General features: G+C 42.3%; 1 protein-coding gene across 2 annotated transcripts; it reads right to left on the bottom strand.

The window, feature by feature from the left end:
- TSPAN31 (tetraspanin 31) lies at positions 1-22,594 on the bottom strand. 2 transcript variants are annotated; one of them, XM_075591595.1, is made up of 7 exons: positions 18,987-19,084; positions 18,764-18,898; positions 12,509-12,676; positions 11,830-11,910; positions 10,573-10,713; positions 7,668-7,778; positions 1-3,753 (listed from the first exon to the last, which is right to left on the bottom strand). In XM_075591595.1, exons 2-7 carry the CDS (start codon positions 18,776-18,778, stop codon positions 3,679-3,681), a joined length of 591 nt encoding a protein of 196 aa, XP_075447710.1. In that variant the 5' UTR covers positions 18,779-18,898; positions 18,987-19,084; the 3' UTR covers positions 1-3,678. The 2 variants fall into 2 exon arrangements, with proteins under 2 accessions (XP_075447710.1, XP_075447709.1); XM_075591594.1 differs by lacking the exons at positions 18,764-18,898; positions 18,987-19,084 and adding an exon at positions 22,305-22,594.
- Between the last annotated feature and the right edge of the window lie 348 nt (positions 22,595-22,942).

Raw genomic sequence — 22,942 nt, 5'->3', positions numbered from 1 at the left:
GAGAAAGGGCAAAACTTTATTTTACACATTCATGTTTATAGCCAGCAAGATAGGTAATATTTTGCCTACAAATTTAATCTGGGCATAGGCTTCCTTAATCGCTTAGGTCCATATATACTAAATTGGTGAATGTGCTGCAAATTGAATTACTGTTCAGCGCCACGTAATAAATATAGCCGTGACATCTCTTTATTCCTTCCCTATGCACCAATAGTGGGATGCCTCTTACAGGGGTCAGCACATGCTGGGTTTAGGCATAGGATTGAGACTCCATGATCTGAAAGAGCATGTGTTTACAAGCCTACAATTTTCAAAATCTCAGGATATGAAAACCTCACTGATTAGAAAAGGAGTCTCCCTCACTCCCAGCCTCAGATTGTAATTACGTGTTCAAGTTTATATTTTAATGAGGAAATGCTAGTCTAGTGTCACGTGACTCGCGTCCTACAAAAAAAGTAACCCCCCGCCCCAAAAAAATAATCTGCATATTTTGACAGTTTTTGGGCAATCTCTCCTTTAAAAAAAAAAGTCTATTCAGTATTCAAAACCAAAATGGGGAAATGATTTAAACTTGAGCCCAAATCTCAAAAGCAGTGTTACTAACTACATAGGCAAAAAAACAAAAACAAAAAAAACCCACCTCTATACCACCAAACATTTAGGTCAAAAATCATAGAAAAATCTAAAAACTTTTAATAGTCACCACTTTGGTGTAATTCTTAGAAATCCAATTTAAAAAAAAAAAAAAACTTTCTAATAACTTCTAAAAAATAAAATTACATCCATTTTTAATAAGCGCCAAAAAAAAATAAGGGGGGGGGGGGAGAAAGCTGAAGCTGTTTTGCTGCAAAGGGGGCATGTGGCATCAAGAGAAATGTGTTACAGAAATCTGGCAGCAGTGGGGTTAAACACAAAGCAGGTGCCCTGAAATGTAAGAGAATAAAAACAAGAACGTACATTGTAAAGTTCTAAAGAGATGCAGATTTTAACAGCTACAAGTGCAATGTCACAGACAGAGGCCAGGCCTGCCATTTATAATAGCCTGCTGTGTCAATGTACAGGAGCCTTCCCTTAAATATCGCACGCACAAAGTGTGAGCAGTACCAGAGATACAAGTAGTAGTATGAGGCAGCAACAAGACACGTTTTGCAAGGGAGGGGTTATAAAGAGAAGGATCACAGGCTGAAGAGGAACAAGCCGGGAGAGGCAAGAGCTGCCCTTCCATTAAAAATCACCAAACTAGCCTTTGAAGTTTTAGGGAGTAAATACTTTATTATTTTTGGTCAGCTATTTGAATAAATAATTCACAATCCCTATCTTCCTGCAGGCAGTCATATGCCAGCTAATTGTCAATTCTAGGGAAATCTCACCTGCTGCCAAAAATGGGCTGTCGTTAGGAAAAGGTGACTGCAACAAAAGCACATACAGTCAAAGTTTGGCAACGGACGTACAGTATTGTTGCTTCCGTCTTGCCCTCTTAATTTACATATCAGTCTTCTTCAGAAGGTGTTCACATGCATGATTGTAATTCTGAGCTTCCAAAATATTACAGCTGATTTAACTGCTAAAGGACAATAGTATTATATAAAAATGACCAGACAGGATACCGCACTTCCCACTTCTGCACAGGACTAAGGGTGTGTGTGTGTGTGTGCACACTTTCAATAAACAAATGGGTTGCTGGTTTATTTAGCACTGGAAAATAATAATGAATATGATACCTGGGAGACGCTTACCTAAATAGATCATGACAAAAGAACCGTCAAATGGCAGCATTACCACACTATCCCATTTCTCATTTGTGTGCGTCTGCCTAGAGTACAATGGATCGCTCTCCACAGAGAATATTAAAAAGCAATAGACTTACCTAGAGTCTTGCAAAGCATAGAAAAGGACATGACTTTAGGTCACAATTGCAATTTCTATACAGGGTACTTTATATTCCTGTTAACCACCAGTGAGACAGGAACCGTCTGATTTATGACTTACTATTTTGTTAGACATAAAAATAAAAAGTGTGGGGTTATTAAACTCCTGAAGTGACCCAATGCTGAAGAATTCAGACAGAGAAGGAATTATTTGTGCCAAGTCAATTCTGGAAAATTAAAACTTCTAGCTGTTAAAATATCTGGCTCAGGCATGGCAGCACTGGGAGTAGTAACGCCACGTTTAGTTATACTGTGAGGTCTTCCATTCGCTGAACCAAATCAGCACAGTTGATTTGAGCAAAGGTTAAACACGACCAGGACACGCTCACTCCCATGGTCACAGGACCGGGACACTCAATTCCAATATAATACAGCAGACTACTGATCTGTTCCACAATAACAAAGATCTAACGGGGGAAAAGGGACAGGTAAGATATGCAATGTGGCCCCCTTGATGTCAGGACTCCCAGTTTCCACACCCAAGATATACAACCTGCACGTTATGTTTTAGGAACGCATGCATTAACATGTTAAAAGGCCTGTACCACCTAGCAGTGTACCAAAACCTCATCTATGCAGATTGTCCAAACACGTACAGCACTGCACACATAGTGCTTACATTAAAAATATAGAATTGTTGTACGAGTTAAGATGAGCTTATTTAGCACTGGCGTGGTTAGCACAGAAAACACATTGGGTAATAAATAAGGAAGGTGCAGGGCGAAGCGCTCACCATTGATCATGATAAAGGGAAAGTAGCCCAAAGATTATTAACATTGACTCGTGTTCCCTTCCACTTTTGTCTGGGTTTCCATTCTGTAGATGGCCAACCAGGTATATGTGTCCTTAGCCAAACCAAGTAGCGCTCTCACCCTTTGCCATGAACATAAAAAAAATCATCATCTCAAAAAAAGACAGGTATGCATTCTTATATCTATATATGTACACGTGCACAGACCTGCCATTCAATCAGCTCTTTAGTAACGTGGCAAAAAGGGAGTGCCCATTCTCTGTTCATGCATCAGTAACAGTGGGCTCCTATGTCACTGTTCCAGATAAAATGGGACAGGCAGATGTCACTTCCCCTGCGTATCCTAGATTTAAAAACAATAAGACCTTGATTATACCAGTGGCGGCTGGGGCACGCACTCCCTAAGGGCGATGCACCGCCCCAAACCTGCACTGCAGGCAGGTAGCATCGGGAGGCGTGCCCATGACATCACGGGAGTAGTTCACCCCCACTGGCTGAACCGCTCACGTGACGCAGCCGTCACGCCAGAGAATCAAATTTCTGGATTTGCTCGCAATTCGCGCGCTTGCCCGCCTCGCGCTCTTAGTGCGTGCTCATAGGAAAACGGTCGTTTGTTTTGGCGGTGCAGAGCATTGTCCGCTCCGCCGCTTTCAGTATAATCACGGCCTAAAGCACTCAGGAGCAGAGCTTCAATTAAGATCACCGAGTGCCTAGTTCTGCGACAGTCATGACAACCCCTTTTACTTGATGCAAATTAAAAAAAAAAAATAAATGTTGGTCTGCTTGCATCCCCGAATGATGCCCCTTTCTTATGAGTTTTTAGCCAGGACCGAGCTTCTTCCTCCGCCACACGTCCCCTCTCCCTGCTCAAAGGAACAATATGGAATCCATAGGATAAGAAGAAGCGGCTAAGAGATGTGACTGGTACTAGGGAGGGGGAAAAAAAATAAATAAAAATAGATGACATGATTGAGCGGTCACGGGATTGGTTCAGTAGCGCTATAGAAAAGCACTGGGGTTTGCACGAGGGTCTTTCTGGTTCCTGTAGCGAAAGGCGAGACACACTCCAAGAATCTGCAAGAGAGAAGAAATAAAAAGTATGAATAAAAGTGATTTGTCTGGACAGACTACCGATGTGATGCAACATTGCTTAGCCCCAAGCAGCAAGATTGTGTGTGCGCGCCATACAAGGAAGACCGTGCTCCCTCATTTCCTTGCTACTAATATGAAGACAAGAAAATGGAGAAATGCAATTACAATATTTCCCTTTCTTCAAGTCTCTTCATGGCAACATAACAGTGGGGAATAGGTTCCTCCTCCAGCTGGGGGTAGGAAAAAGCGGGAACAATAAAAACAGAGCGTGGGAGAGTGGGAGGATATGAAGGGACTTAAAGAAAAGGAAATGTTGAAAGTAACATTTTGCAATTTCTTCTGGGCCCCCACGACAAAGTTAAATAACAGGATGTACCAATACCCAATGGGCCAATTGAGTGCTGTCAGGAGCACTCTGCTCGAAAGTCATCTTTGTTCTGAATGAACAGAACAGGAACAAATAAATAAGCCGCTGGTGGGACCAAGGGATGGAAAAAAGTCCATAGGTCATCCAGCAACCTTCCCATCTTATGCAAAATGTTGGCACCTTGCAGATCTCTGCCAAAGTTATCAGGGCTACCTCCGGGCTAAACCTAGACACGTACCACATCTGCAGAAACCACGATGTTCAAAGCTCATTTACCTGGGACTAGTTATGTTCTGCGAAGAAAGTGCCCGAGTATTTAGTTTTCTAGATATGCAAGAGACGGAGATTCCGGCTCCATTTCTTTTCACCAACCATAGTACTGTAGATCTATAAATTAGCATTATAGCATAAATGAATAGGGAGCTGGGAATTCTTGATTGGCACGTTCCCATACCCCTAGTAACCATGTTTAAACTATGGTGTGACTCGGCAGAACCTACATACCCATTGGAGGGCGATACAGATTAAAAACTTGCACAACGGACTGTGCCCTATCGCACAATAGTGGATTGAGGATCTCACACTCTACTGATGTAGAAGTATCTTAGGGGAGGTCTATACATATATCTTTTCCCCCGTCACCCACAGCACCAGCATGAAGGTTTTTTTGTAATTCATTTCTCTAGTCATGGCCATTATGTAGTATGGTTATAGGATCCTGTTATTTAGTATTCGGTTTTGGTTACGTCGTATTTCTTTTTGGTTATGTTGCCATTATGTAGGATCTGTCTAGTATTCCCCCCCCCCTTTTTTTTTTACGTTCACAGCTAGTATTCCTTTTTGGGGGTTTATGTTGCTAGCTTTACTGCAGAAAGCAAGTTGTTAGGAAAGAGTGAATAAACAAAGCATTGGCCCCAGAGCAATCCTAGAGACAGCTGTGGCTCTTTTTGGAGGAAAGCCGATAGCCCTTCAGCAAGTGGATAGATCTTCAAGTACTTCTCTTACATGTGTGGACCATTCTTTTGGGAGAATATCTTTCATTGTTTGACGAAAATGGAAAAATATCTCACTTTTCTTTGCGACCCCAGAAGTGCCTTATCCAAGTTGTCAAGCTCTTCTTTGGTATCTTGGATATTCAATGTCACATATTTTCGTAAAATAGTCGAGTTTCACGTTTAAAATAAATAAATAAATAAAAAAAGAGACCAGTTCCTCTTGTACTTCTACCTCTTCAGAGAGATAATATTCTTTATCTAAGGCGGGCATAACCCATGACCCTTGAGGGTGAAGGGTGTTCAGAGAGGTCTGAATTTTCTGAGGAGGTATCCTTGCATCCTCTTCTATGGCCACTTTCTCCATAAAAGCACTCCTCATCCAGGCGAAGAATTCAGACATTTAAGAAGGGCATCTTCCATCGCCGCTTTCCTAATGCAAACATTGCAGCGCTTCTTATAAATAGCCAGAGGATAACTTTTGCTTACAGTTTGTGCACGACAGGTGCTTGGACTGTTGTTGCCTTTTGAGGCTTGATAGTAGAATAAGATCCTGCATGCGGCTCCATAGGCCAGGTGTAGGAGTTTTAGGGAAACACATCTTGTGCTGCAGCTCCTAGCGCAAGCCAGGTTGGAAAGTCCCACATCCTTGCCGACCAATGATTGTGGTGGAACGCACCAGCCACAACCTGACTCATGTAGCACCAAAACACTGCAGCAGGAGGCATGAATGTGGCATCTGGGGGGGCTCGCCAAGTCTCCATCATCCTCAGATGTTTATAACAATAAAAAAATTAAATCACGAAGGAGAAGGTCTGGGTGGAACCATAATGAACGGCTCACAAATGGGTGCCCATGAAGTCTTAAAGCGGTGCTTGAGGGGAGGGGGGGGGGGGGGAAGGTACCTACCTGCCAGCTGAGCTTTATAAAATGGAGCCAATAACTTTGTGCTATTCCAGCTGGAGAAGCCCATTTCCTCCTCTTTCTACTTCAAAATTAATCATTGTAGGTGCACCAAAAACACAGGTTACTTACTTTTGCAACTTCATAACCTGAAAAGTATTTTTCCCCGCTTTCACAGAACGCCACTCTACAGACAAGGTGCTGCTAAACTATCACGAGTCTATATCACTCCTGTGGGAAGGGAGCTATGAGAATCACCAATTGCCAAACAGGTAGCGATTCTGTTCTGAAGCAACAAATTCAAGTTACTGATCCTGAAGGGAGTGTGTCTGCCAACTGTACAGCATAGCAGCTATATAGATTAAAAAAAAAAAAAAAAAAAAACAGACATGTATAAAAAGTATTGTAGTGTGTAGTACTGTACAAAACTATGGGAGATAATAATTTAAAAAAAATATGGCACAGATTTGCAAGAAACCTATATTTGCGTTTAATTTGGTTGCACTGTAAATTATTTTGATTCGACTTCCTGTATATTGGATAACGGTGGTGATGCCATTTTAACACAGAGTACTGACGAAAATGTTGGAAATTGTCAGTGGCAGCAACGTTTCAACCACAATAATTCTTAATATAAACCTATACAAAATAATCTGTGCTTTTATTGTCCAAAAAGAACCTGTAGACTATAACCCGTTGGTTCCCACCCATAAAGTTACCAGAACAGCTATGTACATTATTTGCAAATAAGTTCCATCAGTTAGATCGAAGCACTGGCAACCGTGACAAACACATACGTACTGTACAATTGTACAGATAAAAATATACCTTCCAAAGTTTAGCAAAGGCATAAACATATTACACACACACGGGATTATTGCATTGAATGTCACACTATCATTGCTATTAAATCCTATGTAATATCTGAGATATTCTGCATTATGAGCAATTGCAATAACCCTTGCTATATACAGTATGTATGGTTCTTTAATAATGCATATATCATGTAAAACTACGATTAACTGGGCTCTTATCTCAGCGTTACAAAAATGTGTAGGTTCCTCCCATAGATTCTGCTCCCAGCAGAAGTCATATTAAAAATGTCCATGGGGAAAAACACTATATCCCAGAAAAATTGTGTGATTTTGTAGATCCAAACCCCACTAAAGTTTAAAAATGAGGGGACCCTCACATTCCAACTCCAAGCGAGGATAACTCTCCAAACTAACCAGGACCCCAGAAAACCAAAACGTTAGTGCCCCCACCACAGTTGTTGGCACAGAGATGTTTAAGCCATCTAAGAAACAGACACCAGGGAATTCACAGACAAACACTGACCCAATATCAAAATGGCTGAAGTTCCCCTTTAAGTTTCAAAAAAGGAGGCATCCCTTGTAACCTTTCCGTTATGCCGCACCAAAAGATGACTTAGATCAGCAATTGGTACTTCAGGCAACGTTTAAAGGGTTAAAGAACAGACCTCTACAACAATGTGACACCCAGAAGTTTGCGTACAGTTATAAACCGCTAATAAAGATGTCCAACGAGAACTCTGCACTCTTCAGATTATCCTACATGCTCCGATCAATACATTTCCCACAACCAATGACTTTCTACAATGAAGCCCCCATTACCTCCGTGAAACTGAAAAAGAGCCCAACACCTCCAAGGATTTTCAGGACTTCATTTGCATGTTTCAGCATCACATCCCCACAGGTCTGACAGGTTTTGGTTTGTATGCAAATCTGCAAGTGGAGGACGGGAACACAGTCAGCATATTCAATTCTGTGCATTTCCTACATACAAAAACCAACGTAGATACCAGCACTCCTAGAAAAGTAAAGGGGTGATTGGTGCACATGGGGAGGAGGTATATACCAACAGAACACTGATATCTACTGCATCCCGATAGAGGCAGCGACACATTGCTTGACAAAGCACAACGGCCATCGGGATGCTCGCCTGTAGATTTAGGCCGCGTTTATATAGTGGGCACGCGCGCAACTCGAGCGATTTCTGATCTTTGGGTTTGCGCGATTGGGAGGTGTGGCATCACGTGAGCGGTTCACCCTCAGTGGCTGAACCGCGCACGTGGCCCGGCTATCACGTGGCAAAGACAAAATTGTTTGTCTTCTCCAGAATTGCTCGCGCGCTCTCTGGGCGGCCTCATAGACAAGAGGTTTGTTGCGCCAATATAAACGCAGTCTTAGGCCTCGGATATAATAGGCGCACGATGGAGCGTGGTGTCATGTGAGCCGTTCACTATCAATGGCTGAACCGCGAACGTGAACCGGCCGTCGCGAGAAGAAAAAACAAAACAAAAAAAACGGCCGCGCCGTTCTTGTGCAGCGCGTCTATGGCCGCTCTCAGAGGTACAGCCTTTTGTTCGCGTCGCGCGGACTATGGATGCGGCATCAGGCGCTCACTGCTGTCAGCAGTACTTGCTGTGCTTCTACCTTTGCTCGAACATCGAAATAAAAACCGTTACCATCCTTGAACCGGGACACACGTCTGCACGCTGAGGCACCTACTGCAGTCAAGTATTTACCCCGCTGCCGTCTCCGCACTGGTACAATATCACAAACCGTTATCACCATGGTATTTAATGGATTCTCACATAGTTGTATTGTAGTGTGGCTGTGGATTCCTAGAAAGGTTTCCTCCACCCTGGTTCCTGCTCCCACCTATAGTTTGTGATACTACCGATCCTGGGTATATTAAAATCAGGGCAATTATCCCTATCCTCTAAAATACATTCAGGGATTACATACACCGGGTTACTCTGGGGTTAATTGCTGTGCATAACCATGCTGTACCTGCCACCCCGGCACACAGGATTGAATACCGGTCATATTATTAATGTCTATTTCACTATGATCCCCATTGTAACACCATATTGGCAGGGTCACCAGGGACCAGTTAACCAGGGGATGGTCACCTGACCAGTTCCGCAGCACTGTAGATATTACTAGACACATGATACGTAAAGCTTGGCCCCCTGCAGAAGCACTTACCAAAATGCCCTCCTACTGTCTCTGTACGTTCCTCCTACATACCAATTAGATTGTAAGCTCCTCGGAGCAGGGACACCTCTTCCTGAATGTTACGTTTATGTCTGAAGCACTTATTCCCATGACCTGTTATTTATATTATTTTTTATTTATATGATTACCACGTGTATTACTACTGTGAAGTGCTATACAAATAAAGACATACAATACCTGGTCTAGAATATAAGGGTTCACATACTAGTATACTGCACTGAGCACCCCACTTTACCCCTAAAAGAGCAGGAGTCTGCCTACATTGTGGACTCTGTGGCTTCAGTGTGCAGCTTATCCCTAGCTATGTCTAAGTCAGCGGTGCGCAAACTGGGGTCTGTACCCCCCAGGGGGGCGGGAGATTTTGTTGGGGGGACGCGGGCGGTTACAGGGGCCCCACGCTCTTCCCCACAGCATTTAAATGGCGGAGTCTGTCTGGGGTACCTCGTTAGAGTATTCACTATATTTGCGCTCATCTATTTTCGCGACTGTGCAGATACAATATCACATCCATGTGCGAGTTTGAGTGCATGTAAAGTGGGCACTTTCTGGCTCGCTGCCGGTCTCCATTTGGATGCTGTAGATATCAATGTTCAGTTCACATTTCCTAAATATTAATAGCACGTGAAACATATGTGGAATGTTAATGAATCCTGAACGACTTGGACTGCGTTTACAGTGGACGCACGCACGCCGTCATGCACGCCTGTTGCTCGCGCGAAACCTGCTCCGAGGTCCGACACGACGGGGAGTCGTGGCGGTGGAGTCACTTGAGAGGTTCGCCCTCGTTGGCTGTGCCACGCACGTGACCCCGGCCTTCGCGTGGCAAAGACAATATGTTTTGTCTTCCCAATAATCGCGCGCGCAGTCGCATTCTCTATGAACAGCCTCTATGAGGAGAGGTTTGTTGTTCCCGTACACCGTCGCTATAAATGCGCCCTTAGCCATTACTGGTGAGCAGCATTAGGTCATCCGGGCTGAAAAAAATGCTTTTCTCAGGAGAATGCTGTATGTTTGCCCTGTGAAAGATTTACATGCAACATTTTTGCTGCATTTGTTTAAACTCAATAAATATTAACTGTGTGATCCTATCTTTAGACATCACTCAAGATGCACTTAATTGTGCAAATCAACGCCAAAATATATAAGTGACATTTTACCTCAATTAGCAATAGTACTGTAGGTGACCAAAGCAGGTGTGACCAGAACACCTTTATAGGGTAAGAAAATTCCTATTGCCACAAGTAATGCTTTCATTTTAGATTGAGGTCAAGCAATAACAAAGTAATGTAAACAATGAGTATGAATGTCATTACTTTCACAAAAGGAACAAACAATACTATCTGCCTGGCAACCCCTCTTACTACAGTATCTATTGGACAGACATCGTAGCATTGAGCTAGGTTGAGGGAAATGCAAGTTGCACAAAAGCAATGGGTGCCTATATCAAGTTTAGGTGGAACCGGATCATGGCCGGACAAGATGCTCCCGGGCTCACCGCTTTGCACAAAGCGTAATCCGTGGCAAACTGTGCCCTGCCCTCTGTGGTGTTCAGCAGGCCGCAGCAGTTTAACTGGGACTCCAAATCCGTCTTGGTGAGATCGCTCATCTTGCTCCATGTCGTATTTAGGAATTGCTCCTACAAGGGAAGAGATTACAAATAGTGGGCAGAGAGGAGACCATGCCTCACCATCCCCAGTGATCAACAAGAACAATGTGCTATTCTAACGCAATATCACTCATTGCACTGCAGCATTTTCTGAGGCATCTATATTTTGCGTTAGATCCAGTGTGGCAAACCTCTTGCTTAAACTGCTATAGTATGTAATGCTAGACAACCAGCAGGTTAAAAAGGGAACATTGTCACTTACCTGTGTGGAGAAGTCAAAAGCTCCAGTATCAACGTTACATACAAAAAAATTTTTAAAAAAAATGTATCCAACCTAATCCTGATGCCCAGACCTCGCTCACACAAGTGTGTTTGAAGTAATGTGAAGCTGAATGGTTTTGCTCTAATGGAGCCTTAGCAACACAAACAAAATTCTCATTTTAGTGCGACCCTGTGCAGCTTTGTACAGCATGTGCTACATCTTGACCAGTTTGCACAAGGTGATGTCTCTATACATATTAGTCATACGCAGAATATTATTCCTAGACAGATGAGAAGTTTCCAGCACAGGTGGGAAAGAAAGATCCAACTTTACACTATAATTTGCAGCTTCAAAGTAAGATCTGTGGCAGTGAGTGTGTTCAGCTTAAGGGGGAGGGTGGGGAGAAGATGGCCACATTTGGTCAGTTGGAAAATCAAAGTTCTCAGTTACAATTTAATCACATGATCTGGCACCCTATTTCCCAAAATACTTGCCCCTAAAAGGGCAGGCATGGAAACAGTTTATTTAAAAAAGGTCCCGCATCCCAATAGCAAGCATTCCTTAGTAATGACCTTTAAACAGATATCAGCAGCCCCTTTAGGAGGCAAGTATGTTTGGGGACAGGGGTTCAGAGAGCTGAAATTAACACAGTTCAGTCCCGGAGACCGCCTGCTTCCCACCTACGGGGGAAATTAATGTTTTCTTTTAACGGTAAAGCTCCTTTAATGAAGGACATACTCAGATGGATTTTCTGCTCTGTAGACCTTAAAACTAAGGGGCATATGATCACAGGAAGTGGAACAGGTGTATAGTGGAACAGAGCGACCCATATACCTTTCTAAACACATTTTCACTGTAAAGCAGCATGAAACAGACCCCCTTACCTGTTGTGATTGATTCATTGCCAAACATGAACATGAGACCCCAAACTGCAATACAAAGACTAGAAACAAAACAACCATATACTGCATTGCAGTTAAGGAAATACACATCTACAAGCTCAGTGCAACAATAAATAGCAAAAATACACACACAAATTTTTTTTTTAAAAAAAAACACTACACACGGATTGTGTTTTTACAAAACACAAAGTCAGCATAGGCAGCCCATGTCGTGGTAAAATAATATAGATACACTATGGTCCATTATTCTCTAAGCAATGATATTCTCTAAGGTGCCTTCTGGAGCTAGGAGAAATAGCACCGCTTACTTTGAAGGGATATTGGCCTATATTTACCAAAAAAGTGACTTTTGTAGAATATCATTGAGCTGGAGATCAGCAGTGTCATACTTCAGAAAGCAGCCTAGGTTTCTTCTGCCTGCATCTTCTAAGCAACTACTATAGCCAACACAGACATATTGCCAGAAGTGTATCAATAGTAGCGGATGCAAAGAGGCAATTTTTTTTAGCAAAAACCACACACACACCTCCCCCCCAATGTGTTACATACATTAAGGAAATAATAATAAATAGAAAATAAAGGGGAGGGAGGGAGGGACGGACGGACGAGAATATAAACCATTGTATACAAATCCATTCATTCACGTAGGGCACAAGGATACGAGAAATAGCATCACTTGGTGGTGACTAGCTGCCCCAATGAAACCAACAATGGCGATGAGTAGAAGAAAGATGCCAACAGCAATCACCCCGCCAATGATGTGGATGCTGGAGACTATTCCAAAACCTTTGCCCCATGCTGCTATGGCAATCAGTAGCAAGCCCACCAGCTGAAATGACAAGGAAGAAAGGGTTAATCCAAGAAACCCAATGGTATAAGCTTTTCAGAAGTATCATACTGATGTTCAGAGTAGGTGGTGACAGACACGGGGGAGGCCTCTATGTCGGAGTGTTGTTGTCCTTCTTCTAATAAAAATGTTTCCCAAGTTTCTTTTGAAGCGCTCAGTGAGAATCTTTTATTTGCCTCATGTTAAGAGTAGTAACAGTGTAGAGCCTAATGTTACCTGCAAAAGAAAAGTGTTAGAAAGAATGTCCTTACATCTGAGAAATTACACCAGTGGTTTAGGAACTAAACTCATTGGCAAGTAAATCTGAATTTAGGCAATTTAAAATAAACAGGTAAATAGGGGGGAAAAAAAAAAAAGAAGAAGAAGAAGGCAAAGCGGATTCTTGCAGGAGGACTGACCCCCACTACCAAATAATGATCAAAGAGAATAACCAAACATGAACTCATACTATAGGGATGTGTCTTCTACTGAATATTAAGGCTATTTACAAGGCAGCAAGGTCTTGAGCACTACAAACAAGTCAGGGTACAGGAATTGGCTGGACACCAGAAATATAGGATTGTCCGAAGGTCAAATATTTTTTTTCCCAGCAACTTTTCCTTTGCACAGGTACTAGGAGCAACAAGGTTGAATGGGGGTAAACAAAAGTATTTCCACCACTTTTCCAGCTGCAGCGACCTACAAATAAATAGTGGTTGAGAGATTGATTGATGTGGAAAATAAGTAAATAAATGGAAGGCGAAATGGGGGTATTGATAGGCTTGTTCCCCCCCTTCCCCCAGCATGGAATATGGAAAAGCCTCAATCCTATAGGCACACACATTGTGCATGAGAAAACACAAGAAAGTGGCTTGTTGCTACCAGCGCAAAATATTTTCTCCCCAGCCAAAGACACTAAAAAAGGATGAGCCAATCCACGTTCAACTTTCTTAGGACAACAATTAACCCCACTAGTGGCAGAAGGGCCGGCAATGCCCTTTTGGCAAGGAAATGTTAATTATGGTGCAACGGTGACACAGGAAGAGTGGTCTTCTTATAAATGTGCACAAGTTATAGTACCTCAATTCAGTGCACAATTTCACCTGTGTAAAGTAAACACATACTACTGCAATCCATACAGAAGGCCGCACCAATGGATTCAAATGTGTCAGCCATCAGATTACTGCTCTAGGCCACCGTGCAAAGCAACAGAGAACTGACTGATGCTTTTCAAATGGTGACCCTCCAATATTGAAAAGTCAGTAGTGGCCATGTACGCAAACTAGGACTTCCAGCAACATCAAAAAACATGGCAAAAGCTCAATTATTTTATAATAGAGACCAGTAGAAAAACAAAAAAAAACAATGTAGATTGGTCTAGTTGAACTCACTATTCACTAGGAGTGCTTGTCTCAAAGTGTCGCCACACTATAAAATCTGAACCAAAAAAGGAAAAAAAGGAAGGAGACTGCACGCCCATTAACACGATTTCAGCATCACTGGTTTCACACGAAACTATTAATTCCAAATGTAGCATCTTGTGGTGAAATTCAAATTAATGTTTTATTCTTGTGGTGGATAGTTTAGTGGCAAAGCAGTAATGCTGAAATCCGGAGTGTTTATGGGCATACTGTCACCGCTTTTGCATTTTTGATAATGAAGACGACCCAAGGAACAAAAGAAATTCCTCGGGTAGAGCATTGCACCTGTAACTGAACGATACGATAACTATTCATAGATGTGGCGCAGGTCACTCAACACAAACCCAGGGATGGCATTTTAGGCGCCCGGGAAATTTCCATCACTGATCATGGTGACGAAAAAAAAAAAAAAAGTAGTGTGTGTGCGCCGAGCACACACATTTTAAGTGAAACCTTTGTCTTTTGTCACAGAAATTGTATTTGTGATTTTTTTTTTCCATTAAAAAAAAAATTACCAACACAATTTCAGTGCCAAAAACGCAAAGAAGTCTGACTTCGAAAGTGTGTTTTAGCTATTTGCCCCGACTATATTTATAGTAACTGTAAATTGCGTGAGTCCTGCTGTTGGTGCGACGCCTCGTACGGCGCTGGCGCGCCGCCTCGTACGGCGCAGGCCTCTGCAAGCTGGCAACACTGACGGCCTCTTCTGCCAGCAGTGACATCACTTTGCCGCTGCACTTCCGTCACTATGAAGGCGATTTACTCCAAGGCAAATTTTCATTTGGTAGGTATGCCAGCATTGAAGTTTCACTTCTAAAAATTAGATTGTTCTGGCTTCTTTTCAAATAAAGAAAAATTTGTATTTTCAACAGTGTCTATGTTGAAGTGTTTACTTTAACCTTTGCCCATGCTGTCTCTATTAGATGGGCAATAAACAGAGAGGAAGGAGGAGCGGCCTGTCCAAATAAAACCTACAAACCTCTTGTTAAGCACACAGTGACACCACAGAAAGTAGATAAGAAACCAAACCTCTCCCAAGTGTCAGCTTACTATGTCCACATGCTTATGTGTCTGATCTTTGTAACATTTTCCAAGTGCCCATGAAGAAACAAAAATGGAGTCCCCCTCTAATCGCTCTTCCTACTTTGTCACCATTGCAACATGTAAGTGGTCCACTGCTTTTTGCACCGACGTGAGGCAATAGTGAGTATACCCAAGCCAGATAACCATCTATAAAAAAAACTTGACAAGTCTCCTGCAGCATCGCTGGTGGATGCAACATTGTATGTTAGTAACGCTGAGCAGAATTATTCTTATTTACAACATATTCCACCGTGCAGAGTGCACCATAGGGAATAGAAAGAGATTAATATGAAAAATTACACTATTTACATACACTAGCAGTAGGGAAGAATGCATGTTTTATTGATAAACAAGATTGCAACGTTATTTTGTAGTTGATGGCTCTTCCGTATCCTGAACATTCGTTAGCACACAAACATTTATACAGTGCACTTACAACCTAAAAAATGGAGCAGAAATGAACGGTACATTTTCTGCAAACCACATTGAAAAAGGCTTTTGACTGGTGAGATATAGATAACATTCAAGGGCCCTGCTTGTAAGAGTTTACAATCTGGGACAAATAGCACAACTGCAGCTTGAACCCTTTGGCTGCAAGAGGGGCATGCCAAGTATACGTGTCAGGAATCTGGCAGCGAAGAGGTTACACATAATCCTACTGTATGTCACCTGCTCACTACAGGCAATACCAAATCAAACGGGCACTGTATTGTCTGGCTTTGTGTAGAATTTCTCTACTCCCTGCCACAGCTCGGGCGAATAGGAACACGCAACATCAGCTGTGGCTTCCCATTGGACGACCATTTAAATCCCCTTAAACTCAGGAAGTAAAACTGTTATCTTGGGAACCAGGGAGAGGGAGAACCCAAAGCTAAAAAGAACACCGTTCCAATCCTAGAAAATATTTGAAGGGGGAGAAGAAAAAAAAAAAATAAGGGAGGGGGGGGGAGAGAGGTGGGGTAGTGGTGGAGTTACTTAGGGGCAGATTGCCACAACTATATGTATATCTTTATTATATAGCACTTTACAGCAGTAACATAAAAGGAATAAGCGCTTCATTTAGAGAGAGGGGTGAGGGGGAGGTGAGAGGTGAGGGTTGGGGGAGGTGAGGGATGAGAAGTGGGGGGGGGGGGGGGAGGTGGGTGAAGGAGAGAATGGGAAGAGAAGTTGTGGGGACAGTGATTAGAACTACAAACTAAATAAAAAAAACAATTACCTTAGCAGAAGCTATACAAGTTGTGTAAGAATATTACTTTGTTGCAAGTAACAAAGTTACTGTTTGGGAGCCGCTTCTGACAGCACTAGCAGCTGTGAGAGAGAGTCTGCATAGGCTGCCTGCTGTGAGAGAGAGTCTGCATAGGCTGCCTGCTGTGCGAGAGAGCCTGCATAGGCTGTGAGAGAGGAACAGAGATGCCGCGCTCTCCCTGCATCTCTGAAAGGGGAGTTCGCAAGTTGCGAAAAATTCCGGCCATCACTGAATTGCCCGGAATTCTAACCAATCAGAGCAGAGATTTCAGTAATGCCCGAATTTTACTGCTTTAGCCTATAAAAAATAATAATATACATGAGGAAAAAAACCTGTTTCAAATGCTCTACAATATAATGTCATCTACAATAAACTCTTACATCAGTTGATTAAAAGCAGAATATTATCTTTTTACTGCCAACTTCATTATCTTATTTTAATTACTTTTTTTACAGAATGAAAAGCAGAGGTGGACTGCGCGATTTTTATTTGTAGCCCTGGGGCTTCCCCGGTTCCAGTGATATTTACCTTTCTATGCGCTGGAATTTCTGGTAGCTCAATATGGCTGCTATCCAAGCCTCACTTACCAGGGCCCGTAGGAAGCCACCATATAATCAGAGCACGACATTGTGGCTTCCTATTAGAGGCTCCTTGCAGCCATAATTGATTTTACTTTCATTTTATTGACCAAGCTAAATAGGTCTGTAACCGAGGGCCCCTGATATAGCAATAGTATTGGGGCCTCCTAGTTCCAATTTTGTAATGAAAATAAAACCTCTAAAAATGGGGGAGCTACTTTAAAACAGCAGTCCAAGCTAATGTTTTTATTTATTTTTTACCCTTTAATATATGTCATCAATACAATCCATACAAGGATAAATAATTAGCCGGTCGTTTGGCAAAGATTCAGCTCGGCGGTTCACTAAATGGCTGTCAGTGCCGCAGAAGAGGACCAAAGATGCAAAGTGGGGGAGATCATGTGACCAGGCAGTCACTAGATACAATTGGTTCACTGCTAGAGAGGGCAGGGCTAAAAAAAAGGGGTGTGCCAGATCCGGTTTCAGAAGAGGAAGGGGATGTGATTTTGTAAATGGTTGCTATAGAAACAAAATGCTTGTTACATTATAATACATTAAAAATGTCTCATTGTACAGAACTGATTTATTAAAATAAAAAAAAAAACATGTAGGAGATTGCTTGAACTGCAGCTTTAAGTTTTACAAAGTTGGAAAAGGAAGTAATTGAATTTAGAAATTAAACAGATTATGTATTCCATGTACCTTTTTTTATTATCCAAAAAAAAAAATTTCTTCAAAATTTCTTTACAGAATTTCTAACGGTTGTTGCAGAAAGACCAACAATTGCATGCCGAAATGTGAAAATATATTGCAGGATTGAATAGGCACTATTTTAGTTATTACCAACCTAACTCCATGTTATCATGATACTGCCTACCAGTCCTGGTTCTCCAGTTCATAATTTTCAAAGTGCCGACTTATGAGAACCAGAACACACTGGGATCACAGATAAAACACATGCCCTGGATCTAAATATGATGATAACATGAAGTTATGGGGGCAATACTGTACTTTTAAATTAAATAACCTACACTGTAATTACATTATCAATTTACAGATCACAAAGGACTTTCTGTTCCTAAGGAGGCACGTCCAAGTACTGTAGTTCACACAAAAAAAACATTTTGCAAACTATGTAACACAGTTGTAGTTTATTTAGTAGTAGGAGGATATTGCTTGGTCTGCAACTTTAAGAGTATAAAAGAATTCCAAAGACATCTTATGGCTTTTCCTGAATGGTGTCTGCATCACTGAAAACCAAAGGGCTGCGAGCTAACAAAACAGCTCACCTGGTCGTGGAAAGCAACAAATCCAACATAGAATAACTGCAACATATGCAAAAATGGCACCATCTGCTTTTAATCTGGGATTCCACCTTGTGCAGAACTATATATGCTTCATGTGGCCTTTGTTCTGTCACTGGTCCTGTATATAAATGTTTAATACTTTAATATGGAGATGAAACGGGTGAGATCAAAGAGAAATGCTAAATTATTCCATTGATCCTTTCGGGGATCTGCTGCAGTATCCCAAGAACATGACTAAAATGTGACGCGGACATTCTCTAACACAGGAGCATGACCTGAATACCCAGTAATTATCATGCCATCTTCCACATCAAGAGCATATTTTCAAGGTGCTATTATATTATGACAGTGATAAAAAAGGTTTTAAGTGTAAGTATGCATCTAACACAGTGTATGTGTGTAGCAGGGATATTAAATTTCACCTACAGGGACGCCCTACCTCAGGAGATACTTACCTCCTTAGGCCTCATCTATAGTGCATGCTCGCGCGTGAAACTTGCATTGCAGGCATCGGGAGGCAACAGGTAGACGTAGCCATGGCGTCACGTGTGCGGTTCGCCCTCATTGGCTGAACCGCTAATGTGACGCATCTGTCGCCCGGGAAAAACAATTTTTTAAAATCTGTTTGAAATTAGCACACTTGGACACATCTGTCGCACGCTCAATTGACACCCTTACTTTGTTTTGGTGGCGTTGCCCGCACGCGCACCGCCATTATGAGCACGCCTTAGGTGCTGGTAGCTGCTCCGGCTCAGCAAGCAGCTTTAACGTTAACAGCTAACGCTTCGAATGGGCCAATAGGAATCTGCACCGATGATGTCACGGCTTCCTATTGGTCCCCAGGGCAGGAAATCTATGAAGAGCGGACATATTGTGAACCTTGGTAGCCGAGGAAACAGCGGCTAACGGCAACTACTTCTGAGGCAAGTATATCCGGAAGCAGGGGATCCCCAGAGCAGAAATTAACGTGGTTCAGCTCCAGAGACCCCCTGCTTAAATGATAGATGGTTATAGAACTATAAAAACAATTTGCAAACAAAATACACCAGCATAGATTGCGGCTTTAAAATTCCTTCCTGACTTCAAATAATGGCAATCAGATTTCTCCCTGGATCAACATCCTTCCCGTTTACTTATTTGATATATCCCTGTGTACCTTTCCTTTATAAAAAGATGGCTAACCTTTTTTTGGAGATATCTATTGCATCTGCCATCACAGTCTCCATGGGTAATGAATTCCACATTGTAACTGCCCTTACTGTAAAGAACCCTTTCCTTTGTTGCTGGTGAAATCTCCTTTCCTCCAACCTTAAAGGTATATGACCTTGTATCATTTGTACTGCCCTTGTGATGAATAGTTATTTTGTGTTGTATTTGTATATAGTTATAAATCCCCATCCTAATGTAAACAAATATGAATAGGTTCAGTAAAAAGCAGGGGGAAAAAAAAAATGTAAGCATGTAGAACGTGTTGGATAAAAAAAGGTTTGCAGTTTGTGAAACAAGTATGAAATTCCCAATATATACGAATGACTTAATTATTTGCATAGAAAAGATCTTTCATGTGCTCATTTTATTAAGAACGCAGTGTGAATTTGCCTCACTGAACTAAGTAAACTGCGTCCCAGCTTAAAAACCTTGTCAAAGGTCATGTGTATCTGTTGGTTGAACAGGGGCAGGGCATTAACTTGTGGCACTGTTACAAGGTGCAGTCCCTAGGACAAAAGTGATGTCATATGTTTATGAAGTTGAATGCAGCTAGTTGAGACCTTTAAAATTCAGACAAGTACTTTTTTTTTTGCCAACGGTGTTTAAATCTAACATTTACATGCTGAAGTATCTGCAATGCTTTTTTTTTTTAACACAATATTTATCTAAATGTATTTTAATAAAGCTGCAAACCGTTTGTTCTTTATTTAGCTATTGTGAAACAGAATCATAAGTAACCGATATGCTGGAATACAGTGTTCACAGAAAAATGCAAAACAAGATACAAATAAGTAAAAAAAACCAGTTACTTTAAAAGGTGATTGGATCATAAAAGCCAAGTCAGACCAAGTTGGTTAAACAAAAAGCTGCTCGTTTTAATCAGAACTAAGAACTCAACCATCCATCTAGGTTTTTTTTTTTTTTTAACAATTTCTCCGTGTTATTGGCCTTTTAATTTTATTTGAATAATTAGTCTCTCTTAGAGTAACTGTTCTACTTATTTCTTGCTTTGTTTTGCCAGGAACACTGGATCCAAGAATATCCATTTCAACATTTTATCTGTTTGACCAAGGATGCACCAAAATTAGCCAAAACTAACCATTTTGATGACTGAAAAATCAATCAGCAAAAAGATATTAGAGATTGAAAAATGTCCCACAGCATGTTTACCATGGAAATGTTACATATTTTGAATAACATTTGTGTATATACCTGAAACGCGTCCATTGTTATGCCAATTAACTACATTAATAACCTAACCCAAGGTTGTGCAAACGGCTGGGAGTGCAGAGATTTTTTTCGGGGGGGGGGGGGGGGGGGAGGGGGGTTGCGGCAGTTACAGAGGCCTGGTTGCAGAGTAAAAACTCATTTACCAGGCTTCGGTCCAAGATCATGTGACGTGATGTAATATGACCCTGCAGCGTCATTTGACATCCGTCACAATGGCAACGCAGTGTCAAATGACGCTGTGGGGTCACATGACATCATTTGACGCCGCATTAAAAATGGTAAGGGGGGCGAGACCAGGTGGAGGGGGGCGCAACGAGTTTGAGCACCCCTGACTTAACCTATTGAACATACTCCTATCCTCATAGTTCACTACCATACTAGGAAGGACTTGCCATTTTACCTGATGTATTTCTTTAAAAATCAAACTGTGTATTATATTGGATGTCAGTCATATAATGTGCCATGCAGCAACCTACCAGTTCCTTAAAATCACACTGCATCGTGCAAGGACAAAACACCTACGCACCATGAGAAATGTCTACATATCTACATACATAATTTTATGCAGGTTAAGGCAGGTCGCTGGTCAAGAAGCTCTTGGAGAGTCGTGATGAGACAAATGAAGTTACATACAGTATCCTGTATCACCATTCTCCAGCACAGTGTTTTTCAACTGGGGTTCCTAGGAACTCTTGGGTTCCCCAGAATTCCTAAAATGTTCCCTGCAATTTTCAGGTCATTTGAAAATTGTACCAAATACAGAAGAATTTACAATGCATCAGATCTCAGACGAGCTATTAGAGGGGGCCGGGGTCCCTCACAATGCATCTGATCTCACACACACTATTAGAGTGGGCTGGGGGTCCGCAGAATTTCATTAGGGTTCCTTCACCCCCAAAAAGTTGGAAACCAGTGCCAGTCCAGCACAAAGTAGCTGATGGCAAATTGCACTTAGTGCTAATCACGTTTTATAGACGCCCCCTGTACCACAGCAACAGAAGGACCCTGCAGTGAGAGGCCACTGTATGCTTGGTGATTCAAATGTCCTGTCCCCTTTCTACCCCTCCCCCCCCCCCCCCAAAAAAAATTGTCTCACTATGGGGACTGCTGGGTTAATGGGCTATTTATCTCTTATGTAGAGATATAGCGTTTAAGATTCATGAAGCTGGTTAACCCTTTCGCTGCTAGAGGAGCCATGGATCTCAACCTGCAACAAAGAGTCTTTATCAACACAACATAGAAGAAGTCTGCATTACACAGGGCAGGGGCCCGATCCATTTGTATTTTTTTTCTACAACGACTTAACCTCCAAATCAACAGAGGGCTGAACGATGGGCAACAACAAAACCAAAGGGGAGAGCGGCAGCGGAGGAAGAGATGAGGACACGATGGGGAAACCGTGACACGCTACATGTACGCTCAAAAAAAATAAATATATATATATATATATATATATGTGTGTGTATACCAATCATACGTATTTACCGTGTATATATACATACACACGAACGTGTACAGCCCCCGGCCGGGTTACTGTATCTTCTCCTCTGTACTCACCATGTACACCACGTTCAGCGCACACAGCGCATTCTTTGAGCAGGTGAAGCCGCCGCACACCATCTTCCCGCCGTCACCGTGCGGGGTGTCAGCCCGGGGGACACGCACCGATACAGGGTCTCAGCCCGGGGGGACACGCACCGATACAGGGTCTCAGCCCGGGGGACACACGCACCGATACGGGGGGCTGTTCCTTTAAATCCGATGGGGCAGCTTCCTCTCTCGCTCCGGGCCAGGGTTGCCCGTGACGTCACCGGAACCTTCCGATTGGTCAGGCGAGGAGGGCAGGTTCACGCTCATTGGATGTGCGCGCGGTTTCGCGTATTCTATCCGGAGTTTTCCAGCCTCTATCCCATCTTTGTGGGCTACGCGATCACGCACGGCCTGGTGGTGACGTCAATGACAGCGCAGGAGTTTGGGCTCGGCCATCTTGGTACACCCAGCCACTCCCTAATTTAGATAATACATGATGGTACACATCTTGCTACTCGTAGGCTGCGTGTGTTAATCATTCATGTGCTTCTTTTATGGTGAACAGAATTTTGACAAGATGTGGTAGTTATGGATTAACCTGATTTTCAGTGGTTTAAATAAATACATAAATGACATATAGGCTTGGTCTGAGAAATTATATACAA

The sequence above is a fragment of the Ascaphus truei genome, chromosome 3, assembly GCF_040206685.1.
Source record: "Ascaphus truei isolate aAscTru1 chromosome 3, aAscTru1.hap1, whole genome shotgun sequence".
Lineage (NCBI taxonomy): Eukaryota > Metazoa > Chordata > Amphibia > Anura > Ascaphidae > Ascaphus > Ascaphus truei.
The sequence above is the reverse complement of the archived record's forward strand: the minus strand, read 5'-3'. Positions and strand labels throughout refer to the sequence as shown.

Bases quoted from the DNA above. Each gene is read 5' to 3' on its own strand.
- TSPAN31 (XM_075591594.1), bottom strand. From the start codon at position 22,367: ATGGTGTGCGGCGGCTTCACCTGCTCAAAGAATGCGCTGTGTGCGCTG. The intron at 10,714-11,829 runs GTAAGGGGGTCT...CTTCCCTTGTAG, and splicing joins CAATGAATCAATCACAACAG to GAGCAATTCCTAAATACGAC. The intron at 7,779-10,572 runs GTGAGCCCGGGA...CTCCACTTGCAG, and splicing joins ATTACGCTTTGTGCAAAGCG to ATTTGCATACAAACCAAAAC.